A 27,138-nucleotide genomic window follows, 5' to 3' on the forward strand; every position below is an offset into this window, starting at 1 on the left:
ACGTGAAATATCTTTGCGATTTCCCCCTTCATTATATATGTAAAATCTACTCGAGAAACATTTAACATTTGACTTGCGACCTTTAAATAACATCATTAATTTTGCATGTTAACTCCTTGCGGCAGGATTTGATGCCTTAATTTAAAATTTGTTAAGAAATTTGGTACAGTATTGGGGGGTGCTCATGATAAAACCTCCATTAGGAGCAGTTTTTGCTACACACGATTGGACGAAACTTTTAATTTAATCAGGGAACTACTTATATGCTGTCAGTTCTGTATGGAGAACATCATCATGCTGACATCACACACACAGATTTATAGAGCTTTTTGTGCGTTTATGAAGAACCCATAACAACAGTGTAATAATTTATAACAAAGGGGGCTCTTATCGAAAATACAAACTGAAATATAGATGCACAGAAAAACCATAAAAATAAGACCAGCGCTGGGAATCGAACCCAGGTCCTAAAAAAAAGGAGCTCTTCTTTTTCTCGGCGCGATCTTCCCTACTATCAGCCGAATCCCGACGCACACTAATAAAAGTCGGAAAGACTATGACTTGCCAATGAGCATTAGACGACGATGCACTGCCCTGCACCGTCTAGTTGCAGTATCTAGACGGATAATTTACCTTACTTACAGTTATTTACGCTACGCCACAACAAATAAGCTCGTGAGATGCAACATTAAATGTGTAGGTATTTATCCACGTCTCGTTAGTCAATTTTAATGTAAACAGCCCCGTTTCATCCCCAACCAGTCAAGCGTGAGCGTCACCGCCACTCGCTGTTCGTTCAAACGGTTTTAAATTAATTGATCCATTTCAGATTATGCAAGCCCGTCTGAGTGAGAACGTTTAATTAAAAACATTTATCTGGATTCTTTTCATGTACTCCTTGCTTATACTCAATAAAAAAAAGTATTTGGTGTTTTATGACAGGTACAATTATTTTATGACAGTTATGATTACGGCAATGATCTGATAATTTACAATGACCTTTGTACGTAATTATTATATTTGAACAAAATCACACACCATTACTCGTTCTGAATTCTCACTATCCAAGAAAATCCATGTCCATAACCTCGGTTCTAAAAAACTGCCGCATTATTTGTTGAACAAACTTTATCACTCATCACTCTCACCACGAATGTCTTACGAATGTATACCTACTTATGTATTCTGTCATATATGACATATCATATCCCTTAAGCGTTATCTTTAAACGTCATATGCGTCATTATAAAACAAAGATCTCTTAATGACATCAAGTCTGCGAATTCAAACAAAAAACGTGAAAACACTGCCTCGATTAAACTGTTTGCTTTTATTATCTACCGAAAACAATTATTACATAGTCGTTATCAGTCGCGTGTGTGGCCGGCTTTACTCGCCAAGCGGGGCTTGAGCTGAGATAAGTGTGATAGAATCTTTACTGGGCATGGGGACATACTGAAGGCTATCTCGAAAGGTACAGAGCTCTAGCTCTAGCTCTAGCTCTTCTTTTGATTCTCATGAGCAAATAATCCTACAATCAAAGTCAAAGTCAAAATATCTTTATTCAATTTAGGCTATAACAAGCACTTATGAATGTCAAAAAAAATCTAGGTACCACCGGTTCGGAAAAACCTGTTGAGAAGAATCCGGCAAGAAACTCAACGAGTAAATAGAATACAATGTATCAAAACTTTTTATTGAGGACTGGATATCCAAGTGGTTAGAGAGTGACTATGAAGAGATTGACTATGAAGTTTGAGGTCCCGGGTTCGAACCCCGTTCTGGGCAGATATATGTATGAATAATACAAGTGTTTGTTCTCGGGTATTGGATGTTTAATATGTATTTATGTGTGTATTTATCTATATAAGTATGTTTATCCGTTGCCTAGTACCCATAGTACAAGCTTTGTTTAGTTTGTCCCATGATTTTCGGCAAACGTTGACCCTTTGTCACTTTGTCAGTAAAATCAGAGACCAAATCGTGGCGCTACATTTTTATCGGTTTTCTAGTATTTATTTGATGCAAACTGTTTAAATAGTTTTTTCTTTATATAATTCGTAAGCAATAACCCGCGGTGCAGTCTTCTTCAGAAAAAAATTTCGCCCGGTGCGGCCAGTAAAAAAATATATTTTATACAGCGTGTATTGTTGATATAGCCAGTAACCAGACGTAGATTTAAGGGTTCACTAATATTTCGCAACTATCGTTTGGCAATCTGTTTCATTTTGGCAACTGTTTAATATTTCTGAAACTGTAAATATTTCAGTATTTTAATAAAACTAACCAAACCTAACCTAAACGGTTCTACACGATGGCCCTGAAATAAATCCTGAAATATTTACAGTTTTAGAGTTTGCGAAATGAAAAGTTGCGAAATGAATCGGGTTGCCAAACGTTAGTTGCAAAATGAACGGATACCAGATTTAAGTGCTGTGAACCAATATTAAAACAAACTGTTAATTTATAATTAACTACCAGAGCGTAATTAGTTTTCGAATTATTTTCGAGCATTAATGTAATGCGTACAATGATTTGATAGGAGAGAGGCCTTCTGTAACAGCTGTCACGTCAACAAGTGCGACGTTTTAAATAGAAACAAAGTAGTATACGTAGTGATACATTGCATGCTAATTTATTATATAAGGAAAATAATAAGTCTAAATTTTTTACTAAAACATAATAAAGTATGATTATTACGGCCTTTACTAACTACCCTGAAAGTTTGAGGTTGTATCAAAAATAGAAATACAAAAAAAAAGTGTGCCTGAGCCCATAGCGTGACTGAGCCCATGAAAATCATACAGATTAACGGCTTAATTAGCATCAATGTGACATAATGCACTTTCCACAGAAACTCTCAAAATAACATTTACTTATTAACATAATCAAAGTCATTTATAGTTCAAAACGCGACCGTTACTTTTAAATGTGGCTTGTTTTGACATGTTATGATATGATTATGTGTAGTTTATTATTGGTATTTATTTACGAATAGTTTCGAAATTTGTCTTATGGAGCGGACTTAGTGTACATTATACACTTATTTCAAATTAAGACTTAAATGCCGCAGTTCTCATGGTTTGATTAAAATCAAAATATTACGCAACTTAAAAATAGTTATAAGCATGACAAAACTATTTATCAGGCGCAGAACACGTGAAACAAGATACAGTAATCATAAAAGTATTACCATTGTAACTACGACTTATTACGTAAATTTATTACAAAATGAGACAACAATAGTCACAATAAAGGAGCATTCGTAAGAAAGCCTTAACGTTAAAAAGTATTAATCCCGGTATTGTTTACACAAAGTTCACGTGAAATGCAATATGGCTGAGTGGCAACCGCGGCGCGGTAGCCTATGCTTTCCCACCTGAATCTGACACCACCCACACACCAACACAAGGTCCTAAATCACCAATGAATACTAAACAAAAATAAACTTTCACTTAACAGAATAGGATTTAATATCCTCCACGTCGGGCACTCTGAACCCTCAGTCTGACGGATTAGCCGAGCACGCCTGACCCATTAAAACGATCGATTGTTTCCTTATTGTGTGCTTGAAGCCGTTGTTTCTAGTAATAATTGCAAACCTAATGTGATTATAGATCAAAGCTTTATCGAAAAGCATTCCTGTCCCTTAAATCCATATCCATACTAATATTGTGTGTGTTTGTATGTTTGTCCCTCTTTCACGTCGAAACGGAGCGACGGATCGACGTGATTTTTGACATTTATGGGCCAGAGAGTGACATAGGCTACTTTATATCTCGGAAAAATGCACAGTTCCCGAGGGAACAGCGCGCGATAACCGAATTCCAAGCGGGCAAAGCCGCGGGCAAAAGCAAGTTAAGAATAAAAATTAGATAAAAGCCAACAAACGTTAAGAAGTAGTAGACAACGCGACAACCTAGCGCAAGGAAAAGATCTGAAATAGGTGCACACGATTTTTAGTTTAGGAGAATTAGTAACAGTTCATTTCCAGGTGACGTATTCAAAGACGCGTAAACTCTAACAGAGCATTGCTCGTCTGCTGTATCTAAAATATCTTTGAGCCTAATCCAAAGCAATGCAAGAGGACTAAGTGTTAAGTTAACTCTAGTAAGTTCAGGAGTTCGCACGATGTTGATCAGTATATTTGCGTAATGAGATGTCAGCTGGTGGCGCCATTAGAGTGTGGTGAAAGTTCAGGAACTAATTCAAGCTATCTTTGCACTGATAGGACATCGGCCACACACAAACAGTTAAGTCACGATCTTACCTTCGTCATTAGGGTGCGAGGGAAAATTGGTTGAATTTTCAATGACTTTCAGCCAGTAGGTATAACAAACCTTGCTTACAGTAGGTAATTTAGTTTTTTAAAGCTAGAGTTTATATCGTATCATGTAATGATTATTTGTCTTATGTAATGTTTGTTCTAGTGCCGATTGTCCTAATCGTTAATTATACTGAAACCTTAAACCTTATCCATTGTCTTAGTAACCACGCACGAGATGTTCTAAAATCATGAAATGTTTTCAGTTTTAAGTGTTAGAACAGATCATTAGAATTAACATTACATTAGGACAACCACGTTAGGCGATACTTACGCACTTGCCAAGTTATTGACAGATGATAAAGCTACTTAAAAACGCTATTACATTACGCGTGCAATTACAGAGCCAAATGGTTACTTTCTGTCTTAAGTGCTTAACGGTTTCGGGTTGCAGTATCAAATCTATGACGCACTCAAGTATGATACGTCTTAGTCTTGTGACTAAGGCTGGCGTAAGCAGGACTATAGACAGAGGCCTTGTGACTAAGGTTCGCGTATGCTGCGTTTTATAGCCTGCAGTGTTATCGTGTGGCCGATTTACCGTGACCATCCGCCACACGACGTACGGTAACACGTCTCGTGTACTATTCGAGATAAAATCAAACGTCACACTACGCTGCATTTTCACTTTTCAATTTCCGATTAAATATGAATGAAACGTACGCTAAAATATTTCAATTATTTCATTGACAATAACCGGCCTAAGGTTTTTTCCACTTCGCCTATAGATTTATTACTGAGCAAATATTGTTTCATTAAACATCAACATAACTCAAATATTAAACTACATGAGCACGTGCTCTTTAAATGAAATAAACTTGTATAGTTTTGAACTCATTACAAAGCATTGAAGGACATTGCCATTTGTTACCGAAGAGTCATCATTATCATCGTCAAATGTGGCGTGGCTCAAAAACTTACATTATTTATGCGAAGGCCGCGACTGAAAAAAACCCTTAGAAGAACTGTGTCATTCTTGTAATGCATAGCAACAGATAGCGTAACTTCCAGTAAAACTTTGATTTAAAAACATTTTACTTAGTACAGTCAGCATTAAAAGTAGCTGGTTACTTTTGTACTTTGTCGTTTTACAGCCACGTACTTAGCGCCATACAAGATTGACAAATGTGTTCATGTGATAAAGTAAAAAAGTAACCAGCTACTTTTGATGCTGACCGTACCCTATCCGCATAAGTTGAAGAACCCTGTAAGAAACGATATTGTACAGCGGAGAATATCTAACTAGCATGATTTAATAAAGACATAGGCTGAGCAAATGCCGCGTCAAATTGATGTCGGTGTACCCGGTGATTTGCCACCCTTCACCCGTATAAAGGTCGTGGCATATAGAACGATTATCAAAACTCCCGATCTCCCCTCAAACTTGTAGAATTGTAGTGATAAAGAGCAGACTTTGAGATCAAAGGGAGTTTATCCACAGAAAAAGTTTTCTTTAGATTATCTTGTACAGGGACATGGCTGAGAATTAACTTGCCTTAAAGTTGTTCTTTTCTTTACTATTTTATAAAAGGTGTTTTAAGTAATGTATAAGTTTGACGCCAATGTCTGCCTGTCTGTATGTGACATATGTGGTAGCTCTCAAACGAATGCACCGATTTCGATGCAGTTTTTTCACATGAAAGCGTGAAACACTTGTTCTTGCGGTGGTCCTTAGCCATGTTTCGTTAAATCGGTTTTACTTTTTGAGATATTGAATTTTGAAATGACAATGACGGGGGTTTTCCAACTTCACTGAGTTCATCACCATCATCATCATCATCTCAGCCGTAGGACGTCTACTGCTGGACATAGGCCTCCCCAATAAATAGACCTCCAGTTGCTTTGGTTGGCAGCGGCCTGCATCCACCGCGAACCCGCTTTTCTAAGTTGTTTAGGTTATAATAAACTCAGTACTACTGGATGACCTTCCCCTTCACAATAGTCTAGTGTAGTAAAATCTTTATGACCGCAATCAGCTCGCCTGAGCTTAGCTACCAAGTAATTCCGTTCAGAATCCCAACCAGGTAGGTTAAGTAAATAAAACTTAAACATTATACCTATTATCGCTTTCAAGATTTTCAATTTTCAACTGTGATTATCAGCTTTGATAATTATATTTAAACAGTGCGCTTGTAACTTCTTCGATATGCCAAAAAGTTCGAGATCATGTTTCGAAAGTTCGAGCTTTTTATCATTACCATTTCAGACAATAAATATTGTTGAAAGAGATGTTGTTGAGGATAGAGAGAGTTTTTTTTTTCATGAAAAAAATACAGAAGTAACAGTGAATCTAGTCCAAGTAATCAAAGTTGTTTTCACTCGTACTTCCACCGTGGTACCTAATAATCGTGGGAGATTGAGAACGAAACATTTTTAAAACTTTTTTTTATTGCACCGGATAAGATTTGATTTTTGGCTATACATGCCCAGGTCTACCAACTAGACCACAGGGCTTTTGACCAACTCACTCGACAAAAATTGATCGCTTGCATTCGCCAAAACTGGTAAGTGGTGCCATCTATCGCAACTGTCTAAACTCACAACTCCTACGTTCCGAATTTCCGGATTGCATTGGAAACACGTAGTGACGTACAATAGTAGATTGTACAACAAGAGCATAAAACGAGCCATTTTACCCAAGACGTTCATATAGCCACCCGAGCTGGTACGGCGAGGGTGGATAGACACGTCGAGGGGAAATGGATTTAATGCTCGAGTTTTACACTGCTTTTCACTTGATGGCGAGGAAATGAAATAGCAACAGTGAAAACAATTGTTCACTCACGACGTAAATTTTATTATTCATGCATTACTATATAATTATATTTTTTTTAGTTTTAGTGATTTATTTTGATTGATTTGATTGATTTTTACTTTTATATAAATAAAAAATATAAAGAAACTTCTTTGTTTGTTGACACCTAATTACCTTGGTCTTAGACGAAGATTTTATTTTATGCACTTGTGCATAAAAAGTCATTTTATGTCGCCTAGATCCAGCATAAACACCAACTTTACGAGCATGAGAAGTGAAAAATGTATTTTTCCAACATATTTGTTTTATCACCAGTATATCTCAGCGAAATGTAAGATTATAAAAAAAATGTTAGGTATTGAAAAATCTTAGATTTCATTGATCACACTTACTGCTGATAAAGAAAAATAATGATGGTAATGAAGTTTGACTTAAGCTTATGCTAATGTAATCTTTCTCCGTTTGCAGGTGGTGTTCTGCGGTGCGGTGCCGTCGATGGTCCGGTCAGTGCGCCTCTACAGTCAGTGCTCTCACCTGTACGTCAACGTCTTGCCAAACGGCACCGTCATGGCTCGCTCCGATGGAAACGACCAGCGTAAGTACTTACGTCTACCCTACAACATCAAAGGAGTTTGTGTCGTATACAGATTCAGTACCTAAATGCCCTAAATAGGAGCTTGAAAGTATTTGGAGCCTAAAGCTCTCTCCGCTCAGTTGTTTCCACTAGAGATGTGCTGTGTGAGGATGTGTAAATGAAACGTTTCTATCTATATATAAAACAAAGTCGTGTTAGTTACACCATTTATAACTCAAGAACGGCTTAGACCAATTTTTATGATTTTCGTGTTTTTGGATTTGTCTTCATCAGGAAAATGTTCATGGGTTTCGCAACTGTCAAACATTTAATGTTCATCCCGTCGATACGGTAAACTCTCCCCTCAAATTAAAGAACGTATTAAAATAAATTGGACCCGCTAGATGGCGCTGTTGTTGTTATGTTATCAAAATTTTAATGTAGTGTTTTTTTGGGCAGGACTAAGTTGGTTAGTAAAACACATTCTTTGCAATTTCTTCTCACACATTATTGGTGGAAACGGAGCTTAAAATCTGAGGCCGTATTGTCTAACGCACTTGGAATTTCACCATTTCTTTCTGTCACATAGTATAAGAAGAGGGTAGAAAGAGAGTGAATTCGATCGCGAACGTCACCGCGGTAGACAATACAGCCTCTGGTATGATCGACCGTACAGGTTGTGATGAAAGTGCGATAAGAATACCGTATACACCGCTATAGCTACAAATCACTAAAATAAAATTAAGTAGAAAATAACCTAACCATAAAAATTTCATCTTTAATACAAGCTTTTTTTGCTGACTGTACTTTTTGTTGACTGTACTTGCATTGTCACCCAAACCCAAAGTCGATGCTAGGTATTAACCGTTGAAGAGTTCCGTTCTGCGGAGACGATCCTGGCTGGGCTACCAGGATGTCATTACTAGATTATTGTATTGTCACGTGATTTACATAGGTATGCCAAATTTCAAGTCAATCCGACTACTGGAAGTTGGGCGAATTTAACTTGCAAGATTTGACTACAGACAGACAGACAGACAACGGGACAGGTGAAACTAAATAAAATCTTGTAATAAAAGAAGGTCTGCATACACGAATGTGTGTCAGCGGTATTTTACCCGATCTTAATCAATGGTAATCGTAATAGTTTGTTCATGGGTGAGTCTAATATCACGCGGTGGCCTGAACTAACTTTAGTCATGAATCATGATCATGAATGGTAAATTCCTTCGTGTTAATGAGTTATAATCTTTCATTTCTTTGTCTAGCATACTGGAGTATCAGTAATAATGTAGCATTGTGGAATTACAAATTTGAGATTCGCATATGGTGAAGCATACTTTGAGTATTTTGACGGGCTATATTTATAAATACTTGAAGTAGAGTTTTAAAAATGAACTAAAATTCCGTCTCTACTTGATAGATCATATCATTATATTCGTTTATTTCTTCTGTAATCTTCTGTTTTGAGTTGAAACTGTCAGCTATTATTCAAAGAAAGCTTGACATTATTGTATTGTGAAGTGAAAACTTACGAGTCGGCTGTGTGTGCGACGGCTAGAAGTCATACGTGAGAACCTATAGGAATATGTCAATACTCGAAAGGTCAACGGCCACTCGCTCGAAGCAGGTAACTCACAGAGCTATAACGGGGTACATACGAGGTTAAAGTTTATAACAACCCTATTATGTTACGCATATTGAATTTTATTGTTAATGAAATGTGGAGAATACTAAAGGCCCATATTTGGTCTTAGCAATTGCCGTATATTTCTGGTTAGCGTTCCTTATAACTTTATCCCTTGGATTGTATCCAAGCCAGTGAATTCTATGTAGGAATTAGACGATTGACCCTCGTAGAACGATACTATTATTTGACGTTTACGATGTAGCCTTTTAAATTGAGTGCTACAACCCCTCATTGAGTGCCTCATATAAGTGACAAGTGTAGATATCAAGTTAGTACAGGCAACCGACTACATTGATCTGTTCTCTCTCACCCTGGTTATAATGGGTAAGAAGAAAGGTGTAGGTGTTAATTATTATTATTATTTATCGGCCGTAAACCGTTGTAGCTAATTTACCTATATCTAACTTCACCTATAGCCTCTCAAGCCGAGGGTTGCGTTTTTAAGGCCAGAAAGCACCTCTGAGATTTTCGGAATTTATGTGCAAACACTTGAAATTCGTGATGGACTTTACATGCACTTGAAAGTATTGTTTTATGGTGTCATCGACCTATTATTTACATGTAACCATATGTACATTTTTAAGGTAGAATAAAGATACCGCGCAATTTCTTTTCATAGTTTGTTCAAAACAGAGAAATTATGCCAAGTGTTTGCGAATATGAACGAGTATTAGATAAGTGTCCATTATTCGCCGGCGTTACTTAATATTTGTCGTAAGAGTATGCAACTTTTAGCGGTCACCTATTCAAATAAACTTTCACCTTTCTTTAGTTAGCTCATGAGTTTAACGAGAGTTATTGCGAAGTTTTTGCAATATTTTATTCTCGATTTGGTGGTTTTAGATCATTCATCATCATCATCATCTTGGCCTATACCTACATACATTATAAGTCTGACTGCACGGTACAGTTCTCTTTACAGAATAAGGTTTGGGCCGTAGTTCCCGCGTGGGCTAGTGTAGGGCGATATACAACACACACCTACATATCATGTGTGAACAAACAAATGACTAATTACTGTTTACCAGTTTTGAGCCCTCTGGCTGTATTGTCTAACACAAGACGATCGCCATCACATTCGCTATCTTTTTCTACCCTGATCCTACCGTACGACAGAAAGAAGTAGTGAAAACTATTGTGATTGTGACTGCGTTAGACAATAGGCCGTATTGCTTAAAATTTCTGACGCTCGCGATCGCAATCAAATGACAGATGTCGCATACAAAAACTGTCGTTTAATTGCGATCGCGAATGCCAGAAACTTTACGCAATAGGCCCTCAGTCCCCTGACTGTAAGAGTATTGAACTTGGATTTATTTTTTCTAAAGTATTTTAAATCAAGCAGGATTAACATACAAGGCTATAGAAGCTATTATGCTGTGTTAGTTTTTGCAGGCATATTGAAATCCACCACGGCGTCTTGTTTTGATAAAACTGCGATTGACTTTGAACTTTATGTAGTAGCATTACAGCGGACTATCATTTTATTGCTTAATAATTTAGTATCGCATTGGATGGTGTACGTGTAAAATGCGAATTAAGATTACAGAGTTCATATTACAAGCGTGTACTGACCTAGTAAGGCAATGACATGACTAGGTATTTTACGTCAGCAATAGTAAAATACTTATTGTTCATTTGATACCTTGTTACATGTGCATGTAAGTTATGTACTAGTTTCATCAGATCAATGTAAATACATTGCCATCACCAAATTCTTGTAAGAGACCAAAAGTGTGTATTGGTCGTAGTAACGTTAGGTACCGTTAAAAACCACGTTTCTTATGGGGATCCTTGGAATTTTTAACTTTTATTTTGTTGTTTGGCTATTACGGTTCAAAAGATACGTGCGACGAACACACAGACACGTAACCCTAAAAAATGATTATGTTAATAAAATTATGTTTTCTTTAAATAAATTTATGTCGGCCGGAAGACCATTAATCTAATATGAACAATAATTGCGTGAGAATAAACATTTATTTGATGCTACAAAAAATTTAATCACTTGACCCATGTTAGCATACGTGTTAGTTGTGAGGCAATAAAAGAAACTACGGGGCCAATATTAAATTTAACGATTTAATATTGCATCTCCAGCGTCCGTTGATCTGTAATTTGGATCTTTCATCTTGTGATCGCGGCTCATCATTATCTGGTGCTCACTTTTCAACGGAATCAATGCGCCGCCTACCGCCGAATACCGCGTGAAATATGTGCCGCTTCTTAATTAAAATTAGATTTCAAGTACTGATAAGGAAAATTAATTACAAAAAAGAATTAGAAAATTGTTTACTACAGAAATAACGGAAGTACACACATTGGGACTCAGGAAAAATAAAATAAATTAAAGTGTTATGGAAATATAAAATATTAAACTGTTTATGTAATTGTTATCAAATAACTCACTCGTAAGTCAATCATTACGTTATCGTTGACCGTATTAAATAAAACCAAAGTTCAATCAATAACGATAACTAGCAATCGGCATGTCACCTTCGGCGTTTAACGTATCCGCATCCTCTTAAAAAAATCTTATGAATTCCGTGCCCGTTTTATTCCTTCTTTGTAGTTTATTTTTTGCGGCAATTCATCGAAAAGGTAGGCGGAACGAAAATTACATGAAATCAATCGATGGAGGCGGTGCGGCGCCTTCCCAAATTAAGTTGTTATTTTAAAAATTTATAATAATATAAAACCCATAAGGCCCTCTGTTTCGCAAAAAAAAATATACCACACGCATGCGCTCATTATTAATTTAATAGGATCAAAATAACATAATTTGGCGCGTCAGGAAAACGTTTCCGTAAAAGGTATTTTTACAGTTTTTTGTGCCTCGAGCCGATTGTTCGTGTCAAGCTTATTGTTTGTTTTCTTTCGATTATAAAAGCAATTTTCAAGTGTATCCAACAAGGCTTTTTTACTACGACAGCTGCTTATTTGGGCGACAAAAAGTTTGCCTTTCAACGATTCGCGATTACCTCGTTAGTGGTCGCCGTGAGTGCCGTGACGTTTGTACTTTGTTTAATTAGGGGCTAAGTACCATGACTTGCGACATTTCATGTGTTAACTTAACTAGATTTCTAAACGCAAATGTAAAGTAAAAAAAAAGTTACCTCCGATTTTGAACTCGTTAGAAACGAAATCGATTTGGCATTACTCAAGATTCAAATTATTAAGTTATTGACGGTTATTAACAATTAATAAAATAACAAGTTTCATGCTCATCAAAATCAAGGCCTCAAACGAATAGATAGCTTATCGTTGTTTTATTGCATTTATTATAACATCTGGTCAGCAATTGCTAGTTGGGTGGTCCGCACATTGTTTCCAATGTTGATGTCGCAAATAAAAAGGAATGTGACGCTGTATGTTTTGTAAACACAGAATGTTACAATGACGTAGGTGCAAATATTTAAATACTTGAGGAAATAAAGGTAACGGTTAAGCAACTAACGTGCAGTCGCCAAGTGCCAATTCTTAGCGCAGTCAAATCGGCACGCATGGCAAAATGGTGTCTCAAATAGGAATAGGGGACACCTAGTATTGATGTCGCTATTTATTTAACTGTGAAGCAAACTGAATACCTGCAAACTATTGTGCACTGAACGACTACTTTAGCATAAAGTATGTATTGAAATTGACTCACAGTTTAGCGACGTTAGGCGTTTGTTTACTGATAAATATTATAGTAACTCGATCATTTACGTCATAAAATTTATCAGCTTATGAAATTGTATGGAGGCGTGTTACACAAAATTTTATCAAGAGTTCAGGGTAGTTTATCTGAACTTGTAGTTTTCCGACGATAGTAATTATTCTGCAAACGCCAAATAATTAGTGCAATGTACAAACATTGTCTCAAATTATCGGGTGTCGTCGGTTTATCGTATGCGACTGACCCGATTCCAATCTTTCCTCCTCACCATATCATTCGATAACATCACATCTATGATTCCTTTGATTCAACCTTATTTTTATAAGCGTAGAGAATGTTTTTCGATTGTTTTTCATATGAAAGTCTTTCGATTGACACAGTTTACCTGAATTACACCTACTCCCTTTATGTCAAGATTTTCGAGTATGATTCAGTCTTTATCTTTCGTGGAGGCTAATCTTTCCTCTTTAAATTCTGGGTCATTGCGTTGCATTGTTTCTATGCTGCATTGTCTTTTTGTAATTAATTGTCAATTTTTATGTTCTGCTTATCGTTGATAAACTGTATGAATAATCGATAAACTTTAATACGTAGATTACTTGCTTTTGATTACTAAGTGACTCTGCAAAGATCTTCGTCTGTTTTGTATGAATTAAGCTTTGAATTAAAGTTAAAAGTAAATCTTCCTGTGTCATTTCTTATAACAACTTTTAAGCCAAGGTTCGCAAAGAGATAAGTGTGAATGAAATAAATGCGCAGGCAATTAGCGCAGATTGAAACAAACGTGATTCTCATACATTGGGTTGCCATGAATACTCAATCGAGATTTGCATTTAGTGACATATTTGAGAAATTTTAAACGCATCACTTGGTGTCATAGCATTAGTGTCAATGCCACAGTGTTTGTGGTTGTATCTGGCTAGACGGGAATATGATACGAGTAATCTAACGTATTGATAGTCTAAGATGATTAAAACGTTCTTAGAACACGATACGTGGCAATCGGCATAAGATATACAACAATCCGAGTTCACTATGCCATTATATTGACATTCCTGTGCTTGCGGTTATCGTGAATTCGAAATTAATTCAATCTCTTGTTTACACGATTCCATTAAATGCATTTTCATTGGTGACGCGTTGTGCTAGATACATTCGTATGGTTTCTACTACTTAATTTATTGATGTGTCAGATTTTGCTGTATTGTTTTTCTCGCCATATTTTGTAGTTTTATGTGACCTGTCATTATATACCTTAACAAATTGGATAGTTTATGTTAATAGTTATGATATCATTTTATGGTCCATTATCATTGATATATCAATTTATTCTGAAGGTTATCCGTATTTACTAGCCTGTACATTTATCATTAGTAGATATCGTTCTTAAAATTATGAAATTTTGTTTAAACTACAATTATTATAGTAGCTACAATCACTACACGATAACCTCTAGGTAGATTAGTTTCAACAACTGCAATTAAATTACGTAATATTAATCTCAGCGGCAACCCTATTTGCTAGCAGATGAAGTTATCCCAGATTAGATTTAGGGATTAAGTGCCAGTGACGCCAGAAGGAGTCACTTATTCTTGTGACTCAGGCTTGTGGGCCCGTAGGTTTTTATCTTTGGCTCTAGTGCAGTAGTGTCCGTAAATCCGTGTTTACAGTTCTAAGCGCTGTTTTCCTGTTTCTGGGGAGGCGCTAGCTTCTGTGGTATGTTTTCATTGTTATACGACATGGAAACAGATATTTTGACTGAAATTTTTATTTTTTTGTTGAATACGCTGCGGCAATAACTAAAGGGCGGACAATGGATGCAATATGGTGACAAAAGCGAAGATAGATAAGACTTTTATTAAACTTCGATTTTCGATTTTTGTGTAAAAATGTATAGAAATTTGAGTGATGGTGATAATCGTCCTAATAATGGTGAAGTATCACTTTACAAATCTGTAGATGTAAAGAGGTAATTTTCCCCTACATAAGTAGATAGTGAACTATAAAAGGAATGCACTGAAAATATGTAATATAGACAAAAATAAGATTATTTACTAACATCAACAAAATAATCCAACTATTTTTCAACTACGTTCTCTTTTTTAAACCAATTTTAGTCATATCCATATTACGTATATTATTGTTCGACATGATTTTGACGTAAATTGCGTCCGTCGTCCGCCCACTGGTAATAACCCGTTGTAGATCAAGAAGACGAAAAGGATAGAAGATAAGGATATTAAACGTTTGATATGTACCTATTAAAAATTTAAAAATGTAATTTAAAATACTTAATTTAGTGCTATCTAGCTATAGTACTTATTTTTAGGGCATTGTCATATCACGAAAAATGTATCGTTAAAGTCAACAATCAAGGCATATATATATATATATATATATATATATATATATATATATAATTTATAAATCTTTGAGTTACTAGGGATATTTCGTACGTACCTACATAAGTGTTCATACATATATTACCTACTAATTTGACATGTTTATGTGAAATAGTTTTTGAGTTATGAGGGGGTCAAAAGGGGAGGGGGTAAAATTACACACGGTGCTACTCGCCAATTCTGTTAGCTTGAACTTGGCTTGACGCTACCGCGTGTCTACATTTTTATTCAGTGTGATATAAATGTCGATTAGTTTATGGCTAATTAATAAAATTTAGAAACAAACAAAATAACAATCGCGACTAACTTGGGTTAATATTTTGTTCATTTAGAAAAGTAGCTATAAAAGGTATTACATATTTACAAAATAAATTTACTTTTCAAACAAGTTGACGTGACGTGTCGTAGCCAGCAACGCATACCAACTAGCTACTAAGGAAGCGTTCCGGCATTTACCCCTAGATTCCTGTGAAATGCCTACCTACCGCAGCGCCGGGATTTGTCCCGATTATCCTGCGATCCCGCGTCGTCCCGGGATTATGTGTGTTTATAGAGCTGCCTGTGGCTTATCTAGCGGGAGCATTATCTTTCTTCTTTTTACATCTTTTTTGCAGGTTTATGAAACGCAAATTTAAATTCAATTAAAATAATCTTTTCAATGATGTGTATCGACGGAAGATTGTATTTGTAATCGCGCTGATTGAAAAAAAAACTGCAGTGCTTAATGATATTTATCTGATTATGATAGAAAAAAAAATACTGAAAGCTTTCAATTTGTATTTTAAAGTAAAATTATGATGTGTGATGTGATATGTCAAGTAACACCTGTGATGTTCCAGCAAAATAAATCATTTCAATTCACATTTCACAATTAATTAATAATTTTATTTCCAGAAAAATACAGGTCCAACTATAAAAAAGGTATATTAGGTACAATAAAATTAAATTAATTTTTCACAATTATCTAATTAAAATTGTATTTTTCACTTATGATGAGTTCTGTGACACTTGAAAATTTGTGACACGAGAAAACCGTGGCCCGGTGGGCGGAAAACTGGAAAAATATTATTTTTGAAATATAATGCAACTTCTTCAAAAAAAGGCACTAATAACTCATAGAAAAATCGAGAGTTCACTCGATAAATGGTACATCTCTAAAACTTTCAAACTCGAAACGTCACAGAACTCATCATAGGTGAAAAATATTATAATGTGTCATAACTTTTTTTACCTATAGTCACGCGTAAACAATAACATATTGTTTTTTAATGTACGTTCTAAAAATATTTCACGTTGGTTGCTATCTGAAACTTAATTATCGCCTTTCGTAAGTCTTCGATAAGGCAACCTCTTGAATGTAGGTCATGAATTTCCCTGTACATATATAGATAAATAGAAATATTTCTAATGGTCATTCGATTAATCAAAATATATTTAATTAATTATAGCAAAAACCGTTCACCTACAACATAATTGCACTTTTATGCGTATAAGCAGAAAATGCCTGCTTGTGTAATATTATGTTGGCAACACATTTTCTTTCTTTCTTTTCTTTCAATGTCACCGTTTCCAGCGCGCACTTTTTTCACCAGTTTTCTTCATCATATAGTTTGAAGATCAAAATATGATTTGAAAACTTGACGATCGACACGTATTTTCGAGTTTTTTCTAGCGAACATATAAATCATCTTCTTTTTTTAACCAATTTTCACACTGAACACTAACTCGCTTTTGCGTTTATGTTTTGATATAGACCTTTAATGGATAAAGGGATAACAATGCATTTACTGAATATACGTCTAAACTTTATGACATCCAAAATATGAAAATCTCCGATGAAAAAAACAAGCAATTTTTGGTATAGGATTAGAAGAGTTTTTCTTATTGTGCTTCCTAATATATATATTTTTATTAGGTACTTAATCCAAGATACATACAAACCTACTTTCTTTCGTAAAAAAAAGTTCACCAGTACAGTAAGTGAGTGGGCCCGTAGATTAGGTATATCGATACAGGTATTATCAGTCCGATAGCCGGTCATTGACCCGAGATTGGTCATTTGCGGACGTATGCTTACTCCGATATTAACGACACGTGTGTACTTAGTTATTTTTTTACAGGTTTAAGTTATTTAGGGAAACATTACTAATAAATTGATTAAGCATTTGATCAATTGTAGGCTTGTGTACTCTCACACCGAAAAGTCTAGATTTTATTGTCACTATAGATGGAATATGTTAGTAAGCGTATAGATAGATATGTACAGGGTAGCCCATTTAGTATATGACTTCTTAGACATGCATACCTATAGACGCTTTGCCTGTTTACCTAGCGTCGTGACGTTCCTTTTAGTTGACAGACTGTACTTTCCTTGAAAACGTTTCACAGTCGTATTCGTTTCAGTTGTTTCGGTAGTACCTTAGTCGACAAACTGCGATTCCTTGATAATGCATTCGTCCACTAACGAGGAAAGAGAAAATTCACGCGTCGGCGAGCTCAAAGACATGTTTGCTCGTCGGATCATGTTGTCTTTTCGAAATTAGCCTGCGTGGGGCAATGTTGACAAGCCCGTGTCCGCGTGGAATCTGAGTAAGACAGCTTTTGATGTAGTAAATGTCGTGTAGGCTCGCACAAATTTAAACTTTGTTTCGGCTAAAAACATCAAAAATTGTACTAAAATTTGTACTTAGCACCTTTTTCTGTTTCATTTTGTACTATAAAGGTTTATAAACAAAAAAAAAAAAACAAACAAAATTGGATAAAATCGATAAGAATTATAGGGCGAAAACCGTCATCTGCTTTTTTCAATAAAAAAAAGCTAGTAGTCACTTCCACTGTTAACGGAAAATCAGATTTAAGCCATATAACAATATTAGATGTTGTCCGTTACGTAGCTTCAAAAGTCTAAAAAGTACATGAGTAATGTTAAATTCAAAAATATTAATGTGGAAACTAGAAAAAGAATAATTTTAAATACAACCTAATTTATAATGCCATAATATAGTGTACAAATCGGAAGTAATGGCAATTTTTGTTTCATTAGAATCGACAGAAGAATATGTCAGGTTACTACTGTAGGCGTGCTTAGTTTTTATTAGCGACATAATTTATTAGGTGACTTCCCAAAACACAATTCGACCAGAAAAAAAGTGTCTTCACTAACTTTGTTCTCTCACCTTTTCTAAAGTAAAATCAAAACCGTCCCCAGGCCATACAACTATTTTTATTTCTCCGGACGTTAATTGAAATCACTTGGACCCAGTCGGGACTCTTTTTTTATTTTATTAATTTTTATTTGAGCCCCATCGCGCCAGTGTCGAATTCCGATGGACTTTCTTACATTACCCATTGATGAGCCGGGCAGGCTCACATGAGGTGGTGAAAGTTTGGTAAATTTGAAAATATAATTTTGGTTATTGTGGTACTCTTTTTAAATAATGAAACACTTAAGCTGAAATTGTGAATGATATTAGTTTGTCTTAAAATAACACAGATCATTACGCCGTTAAAAAAAATGTCGAAAGCCGTAACTATCTATGTAATTTCGAGACAAACTATTAACAACTTATCCCTACAGTCGAGTGTAAAAGCATGAACTTATCCAACGCATAAAAAACGTGTACCGTCAGCATCAAAAGTAGCTATACACTTTCGTATTTTGTCATTTTACAGCCAAGTACTAAACGCGATGAAAGATTGTCAATGTGTCAATGCGACAGTGTAAAAAAGTGATCCGCTACTTTTGATGCTGACTGTACCACAGTTTCTTTTCCGATATAATAAGGCCGTGGTATATTTTTGGGTGGTTCGAATAGTTAAATTATTTTTGCACTAGTACAAATACATCTATTTTAGTTACTAAATGTCAAAAACATATTAACACATCCCACATTTTCTAAATTGTTTGACAATGAGGTTTACGTGGGTATATAAACAAAGGTAAACAATGGTGTTAGGTGATTTAAACACAGTTTTTTTTTAATTAGCTGTTTTGTATTTTGTATGTTTTGTGTTTTATATGTTTTGCTCGTTGGCCATACAGTCGAATAAAAAAAATTTTTTTTTTACTAGAAACGCAAGAGAAAAGATCTCATAACACCATGTAAGCCGCCCGCGACACCTCGAGTATTGAATGTCTAGCGATAGATTAATATTTATTGACATTTTATTTTTGTACTTTATTAGCGTTCAGTGTCATTAGTTGTCGCACCTGACACTCTTACTCTTCCCATATTAGTAATTGAATTTACTATGTGACCGCCGCGGCTGAGACACGTAATTACAGTGAGCATTAGTCGATACATGTAAATGAGAATTCTTAGAATATTTACTTTCTACTTAATAAAACGAACATCGGGTTAATTAATGTATTGAAACGTGTGCGAGACGATGAAAGCTTGGTAGCGGTGATTGGTATAACATGCGCCCTAATTATAATTTTAATTAAGTCATTTCGAATCCTTTAACTCGAAGTTCATTCGAACGTTTATTAAACTGAGATTTCTCTTTTGATGGTACATTCGGTATGATTGAAGAATTTGTGTGTATTGTTACAGCGAATCTCACCATCAGTACACGCGGCTACAGCCTCGAACTGCTCATCCACTCACCCGTTCAGGACATGTTCCTCTGCTTCAACCGGTCCAAGCTAGTAGGCAGGCGATTGGTGAGTATGAATACTTTCAAGATACATTACAGTTCATTAAATAGCCATCTCTGTCTATATACAAATACGTCCTGCTGCAGGGCACAAGCCTCCTCTCAGAATGAAGGCCTGGGTCGTACTTTCCACGCGGATCCAGTGCGGATTGAGAACTTCAAACACACCATTAAATTCCTTCGCATTTTATTTTTGAAACTTGGGAACCCCGATCCTCTACTTATACGCCTTTGGTAATATGCAAATGCATATAGTATTATATCATCTGTGTTACTTTAAAATTGATGCCGTGTACATTTAGTTTGATTGCCCGCAGACACGAGCCCAAGCGGAGAGACAACCCAACTGCCTGTTCAAAGAGGAGTTTGTGGACGGCTACAACAGATACCACCTGGTGAAGAACGAAGACCGCTACATAGGGTTCAATCGGCGCGGGCTGCAGCTGCGACGCGGCAAGAGCCGCCTCCCCGAGCGCCTGCACAAGTGTTTCTCGTTCATGAAGGAGGCCCACGACTTCGACATAAACAGGCACAACGACGTGCTCGCGGGAGACCTGCCCAAGTGGCGCCCGCAGCGTAGGCTCAGGCCGCCGCCGCAGAACTCTATCAAGGGTCCCTGCCACGGCGTGCGGCACCACCACGGCAGGCATCAGCGGAGGAGGAACTGCGACAACACGTAGGCGCCCTCTCACGCTAGCACCTCATTTACGCTTTAACGCTTCGCGCGTTCCGTTGCCAGCTGTCGATGGACCTTGTGAGTGGACAGAGTATTAGTCAACTATCGCAGTATTATTACAGTGACGAGGACTGGATAGCGTTAGGTAAGGGCTCGGTCGCGGTGGCCGCGGCGGTTCAAACGCCGCATGAATGGTAGCTGAAGCGAGAGAGCAAACATTTGAATGGGGAGAAAAAAGCCGAGCCGGGACGTCGTTCGGAGCTGTGAAATTCCTTAAGGTCGTGTAACATCGTAGCGCACGTTTGCTCTTGTGCCTGCGGTCGGACTGGTGCTCTAAAAGGAAAAAAGGTTTTCTGTGGAAAGAGTAAATAGTAGTCGCGCTAGTCACGAGTCTCCGACAGACCACCGCCGCTCGCCGCTCGCCGCGCCGCCGCTTCGGGAAACTCCGCGTTTCCCCGCCAATGCTCCGGCTGCCGGCTGCGCTGGTTCGCCATAAATGTAGCAAAACGCCTTCACGTCAGTTCTCAGTGTGTTATTATTTAATGCTTTACTGTTACTTAAGTACGGTTTGTGTTATCTGCTTGTAAATATAATAAACAGTAATTATGTTTACATTACTTATTTATCAAAAGACTTTAATCGAAAATTGTAAACGTAGATGTTAGTTGTAAAGTTGTATTAAAATGTTTTCTATTTAATTATGGGTGTTACAGCCGATCGCTCTCTTCTGCTCGCTAGCCACAGCTCACATAATCTAGTTCTCTCGGATTACTGATACATTCCCGTTGTTCATTTGTTAATCTTATGTTCAACCTGATATATGATTGTATGTTTTGAACGTTTGTAAATATTATTTTAAGAGTTCGTCTGAGAGTGATAGGTTTCTAATTTGAATCTCTTTTCTGTCCTTGTCTTCACACAATATTCATCATTGATAAAAATCATGTAAATTTACTTTAAAGAAATGACAATACTTGTGTGTCTTTTACCATTTTACTTTTCATATCCATACTTAATAAAGGACATTATAATCTAATATTTTAATAAGATCTGTGCCATAGTGTGGTGGCAGTGTACGACTTTGTGTTCGCATTGTAACTAGTGTATTAAGTGTATGTCTGTAAACTACAAGTAAACTAAAATGTTAAACATTAGGCGAAGAAAACTGTTCAGTGTATTCAAATAAAAAGTAATATCCCGATTGTTGTTTCTGGACCCGTTGTCCTCGTAAAGCGGCGTTCCCCGTACTCCATCAATAAATAAATGTATGTTAACGGCGCGCCCGCGCGCGTTCCGAACAATAGGGTGTAAAATAAATCCCCAACTACGCGCTTGAACACAGCATACTGTCAAATGTGACACTGTCTATTGTATTACCGTGTCTAATTATAAGTACCTATCAGATGCTGAGATCGAAATCATATAATTGCTAAGAAAAATTACGAAATTAAATCATATTTAACTCGCAAAATCATGTGTCGTTTTCTTAAAAACATAATCCTCAACTCTCCCTTTTATCAATGAAAAAAACTCTTCAAGACGTTAAAACATACAGTGTTAAAATTAAATTAGAATAACCAGCGAAGCTTTAAGTTAACAGAATTTAACGAACCTCCAAAGAACCGTCAGTTGTTGACTCAAAAGTAGCCGGTCAGGGGCGGTCACAAAAAAGGACGAGTTCCAACAAGTGGGCCGGAAGAGTTCGCGGGTGAAATGTACCCTGCGCGTGCGCGCCGCGATTAGCACCTCGCGCAGAGTACGCGCGCGCAGAGGCGGGTTTTTACTTCTCAAACAAATTTGGTTCCTAGAAAACGCTTTATGACGCTCACTGTTAAGCCCAGTTCAAGCATCGTTTTCACCAATAATTTGCGAGGATATGTTGCGAGGAACGTGTGCTAGGCGAGGTAAATGAATAGCGTTTCTATTGGGAGGGTGCGAAGTACTAGGTGGGAGTAATGAAATCTATCGCAGCGCTCATAGTGCCCAAAAGAAGAAATAATGTAGGCTCTGTTATCTGTCGAACTCATACGAATCTGTCATTAACAAAGCAATTTGTATATACTTTAAATACCTAATTTTAGTAATAGATGATTGTGTAATGATGCGAGCTTGAATTATTGAACACTGTCCCTGTTTTGTTCTTAATTTCTCTACATCTCGGACATGTCCAGCAACAATTTTCCTTATGAAACGGTTTGTGGTTGAAATTTTATATTGACTGATACTCACAAAACCGGTCTTCAAAGTGATACTCATTTTGATCTGAAAACGATACTTAATTTATTACTAGCGATATAAGAACAATTATATAATTTTACTATTATTCAAAGAAACCAATAAGATAGCTTTATCTTTTCGTTTTACAGTAAAAGTACAACTAATCGTGAAAACAAAACCCAGACATAACAAAAATAAAACACACTTTTTGAATAAATTTTACTTACCTCATTTAATTTTAATGACCGAAAATTAACTCACAACCTTTTGTCCACCCAAATCACGGTATCACAGTATTTTTATGTCATAAATTAATTATACGTTATGTTATAGGTTTGATTTTTGTCACAATGTCGCGATGAAATTTCAAAACGTCAGAGCATCAGAGCCAAAAAAGTTGCGGACGCTAGGTGGCACTGATGTCGTGCACAGAGCCATTGGTTAGTGAAAAACATATTCCTCGCACGCAACGCATTCTCGCACATTATTGATGTTAACGCAACTTTAGACCTCCAAGGACAATCATGCAAGTTACTTTACATTGCGAGACCGATAAGTGAACAAGTTTCAAGTGATCATTGGAACGCAGCTTTATAAAGCAATTTGCACAATTTTTCTTCCAGATCTAAACAGAAGCCTTTGTCTAACACACTCTGAATCATAATCGGTTTCACCACTTCTTTCTGTCACACTGCATAAAACAAGGGTAGAAAGAGATGGTGAATCGAACGTCAGCGCGTTAGACTAAAGGGCCTCTGGGCTTTACAGGGTAATAGTGTCCATAGCTTATAAGCTTCAACGCTAGATGATGCGAACTAAGATTTAATTTACTCTCTTACGTGGAATGTGTATTAAAAAAAACCTGGTAAAATTTATAGAATTCTCATATTCAACTGGTAATCGCTTACCATCAGGCGATCCGTTTGCTCGTTTACCTCCAATTCCATAAAAAAATGCTTCTGTCCTAGACCTCTGGTATGTTTGTAAGTAAAAAGCAAACCATTTCTTCCTTATATTTACATGCATAGTGACAATATTGAGAGGGGCTATCCAGGCGCTTAAATTAAGCACTTTAGTACCGGTACAGTAAATACTTAGCACATCGAAATGGATGGTAAAATATACAAGACAGTACAACAATACAGACTCTTTATTACACACTACAATATTCATATTAGATATTCATTGTTATGCAAAGACAACACTATTATTTTGTAGTGTTGGGTATGGTTCAGTTATTTTCGAGTAGTCTCTTCAGCTACGATATTTTTCATGCATCATGTACACAATAGTGCATCACTATATTTAGCCGAAGCCAAAGCGTAATCCAAAATCAACATCAGTCTCTGCCTCTCTGGACCGTTAACTTCTCTATGCAAGAAGAGCACAAGTCGGAGGCAAGTATACCGACGTACCTACGACTCGATTATGTTTGTGTATTCTAACATACGTACTGATGTAAGTGCTAAGTAGTTCATAGTGCGTCGGTACCCCGTAGGTACAGCTGTGCTTGGTGGGTTTGGTTAGAATTTGGAAGTCAAACTTTTGTTAATTATGGATTTTCCAAAATGTTTTCACGTTAATTGAACATAATGGTAACTACACGTATCTCGCATTTTGAGATCAGATAAAATAACTCTGACTGAACAGTCTACACTGAAGAGTTTTTTGCAAATAGCTTTACTTTCTATGGTTTTCGTGACACTTGCACCTTCTTTAAAATTGTAGAGCGTAAAATTACTTATAAATTTTGCATAATATTTTAAGGAATCAGCAATTGTAATCCTAATGTTTCTTGGAACACATGAGTAAAAATATGGCAAACTTCTTTACATGAAATACTTGTACGTATTTTATTAACTCTTTCGTCCGTCATCATTTCTAGTGTAGAATTGCTGTCGAATTTCACACGTATCTGGGCCAATCAACTATTTTACCCACACTAATCTGTCCGCGACATTTTTCAAATAATTCCAGATTTTTGTAAGTAAACATATGGTGTACATGAATACATGCCATCCTACGTAAGTTCAACCTATTAAACCGTGAAATATGTTGTTGGAAGTACGATTTTTTGGTAACGCCAGGCACTCTTGGTAACGCAGGAAGTGTCGGTTAAACAGCCTTTTTCAATGTTGTGGCGATTAAGCGTCAAAAATACCCAAGTAACATAGTAATATAATAAGGATGGAGATCCCATTGTTTCACTTGCGCTAGTAACAGACGTCGTGTAATAATTAATTCACATTTATTTGTTATTTTGACAGATGTTTCACGCATGAACACTCGAACATTACGCAAGGTCACTGTCAATGCGATTTGCATAGAAAACGCCCATTACTAACCAAACAACTGTTAAAATAACTTTTACGTCATAACTCACAGATTATAGAATCGAATATCAAAGATATACTTTCATATTGTGTTTTGTAAAACAGGAAAACGTATAAATTTACATAATCGCATTAATGTAGTTGTGAAAAATTAAATGATAATGAAAATATTTACCTAACCAATGGCCTCTTTTAAGTAGGCTTCTGCAGTACTTACAATACTCACATAATATACTAAATACTAAAAACAATTCGTTCCTGACACTGTACTAAAATGAACTATTCCCATCTCTTTTCTGCTCAATCTTAGTACTGTGATAATATCTCGAGAGAGCAATCGAATCGCGAATCGCTCCGAACTACCTATTCCCAATAGCCCCCGACTGACCTACCCGCCGAGCCCCTTATTGAAATCTTTGAAAAAGAAACGGAATGGTTATTGGAACGACATCAAACCATGTAGATTCTATTATTCTAAATCCGAAAGGTGTGAAAAAAAACTATACCGAACTGGTACATTTGCGCGACGAACTAGTATAGAGCGATCCGTTTAGTAAACGAGCAGGCACAACTCTACCTTTATGTTTTAGTTGCCTAAGAATCTTGTCCAGTAAGCTCTGAAATTTTAGGACTACGAATAGGACCTCATGCAGGGTCTATCCAGGTGGCTACCACCATCTTATCCATTCACTTGCCGCCAAATTTAATAGGGTCTATATTAATTCGCATAAATTAATTGTCCTAATTGAAATGGGCGTATCGTTATTTCGCATAATTATTAATACGCATAACTGAATACGCATAATGTAAATGTGCCTCATGTGGATTGGCATAATTAGCATAACATTACTTTGCATAAGTATAAAAGAGTATAAACATAAAATGATTATTTTAGTAAAATCGAAAATTAAAAAATAATTATTACTCAATTTAATTACATCTGAGAAGTAAACTACTATGTGAAATATCTATTACAATTGGATATTACAAAAAAATACCTAACATCGAACCTAACCGAGTCGGTTTTGCCCAGCAGGGCCACTGCGAAACTCGAAGTTCGTGGTCCCTCTCGCTCTCGTATTAAACAGTATAAGTGTCCGAGGGACCGCACGACACGAACGTCGAGTTTCGAGTTTCGTAGTAAGTAGCCCTGCTGAACAAGCTAATTCACTCGCTGTTGATAAAATTATGCGCATTCATTATTATGCTAAATAATTGTTATGCTTCCTTATGATTATGCAAGTTCGGTGTTATGCACAATTATGTTATGCCAAATCTGTTAAGCGAATTCATATTAGGACAATTAATGTTATGCGAAATAAGGGGCATCCCGCCAAATAGCATGTTTGCACTGTTGTTCCGGTTTGGGTGTAAGATATATAGTAGGTAAAATTATTAGAGTAGCGGCATTCTCCTTAGTCTTTGCGGTAGACTATGCCCAATTTTTTTATATAAGAGGGGGCAAACGAGCTGACGGGTCACCTGATGGAGAGCAATCACCGGCGCCCATGGACACCCGCAACACGAGGGGAATCACAGGTGCGTTGCCGACCCTTTTAGGAATTGGTAGGCTCGTGTTTTAAAGATCCCTAAGTCTGTTTGGTTGCCTAATATCCATGGGTCTCAGTTTCCACCTTTCATAAGCTGTGTTGCGGGCTCGTCTGCTTACTAAAAAAACATCCAAGAGCGTTTCTGACAGAGTTCCGTATGCGGTAAGTACAATAATTTTAAAGTAAGTACACATGCTTTTTGCTGAGTTGGCAAGGTATAACATTCATTGTCATTGAAGCTTTAATATATTGATTAGGCAGATCTATAAGACAAGCGTGAGTGGGAACGTTGGAAGAGGA

The 27,138-nt window shown here is 36.6% G+C and overlaps 1 protein-coding gene across 3 annotated transcripts in view; it reads left to right on the forward strand.

Moving 5' to 3' along the window:
• Window positions 1–22,212, forward strand: part of ths (thisbe) — a 106,563-nt gene extending 84,351 nt beyond the window's left edge. For all 3 annotated transcript variants that reach the window (XM_074099128.1, XM_074099129.1, XM_074099130.1), the window contains 3 exons: window positions 7,548–7,674; window positions 19,960–20,069; window positions 20,380–22,212. In XM_074099128.1, the coding sequence (XP_073955229.1) occupies window positions 7,548–7,674; window positions 19,960–20,069; window positions 20,380–20,742 (600 nt within the window). In that variant the 3' untranslated portion in view covers window positions 20,743–22,212. The remainder of the gene's footprint in view (window positions 1–7,547; window positions 7,675–19,959; window positions 20,070–20,379) is intronic.
• The last annotated feature ends 4,926 nt before the right edge of the window (window positions 22,213–27,138 follow it).

Source organism: Choristoneura fumiferana, chromosome 16 (assembly GCF_025370935.1).
Source record: "Choristoneura fumiferana chromosome 16, NRCan_CFum_1, whole genome shotgun sequence".
Taxonomy (NCBI): domain Eukaryota; kingdom Metazoa; phylum Arthropoda; class Insecta; order Lepidoptera; family Tortricidae; genus Choristoneura; species Choristoneura fumiferana.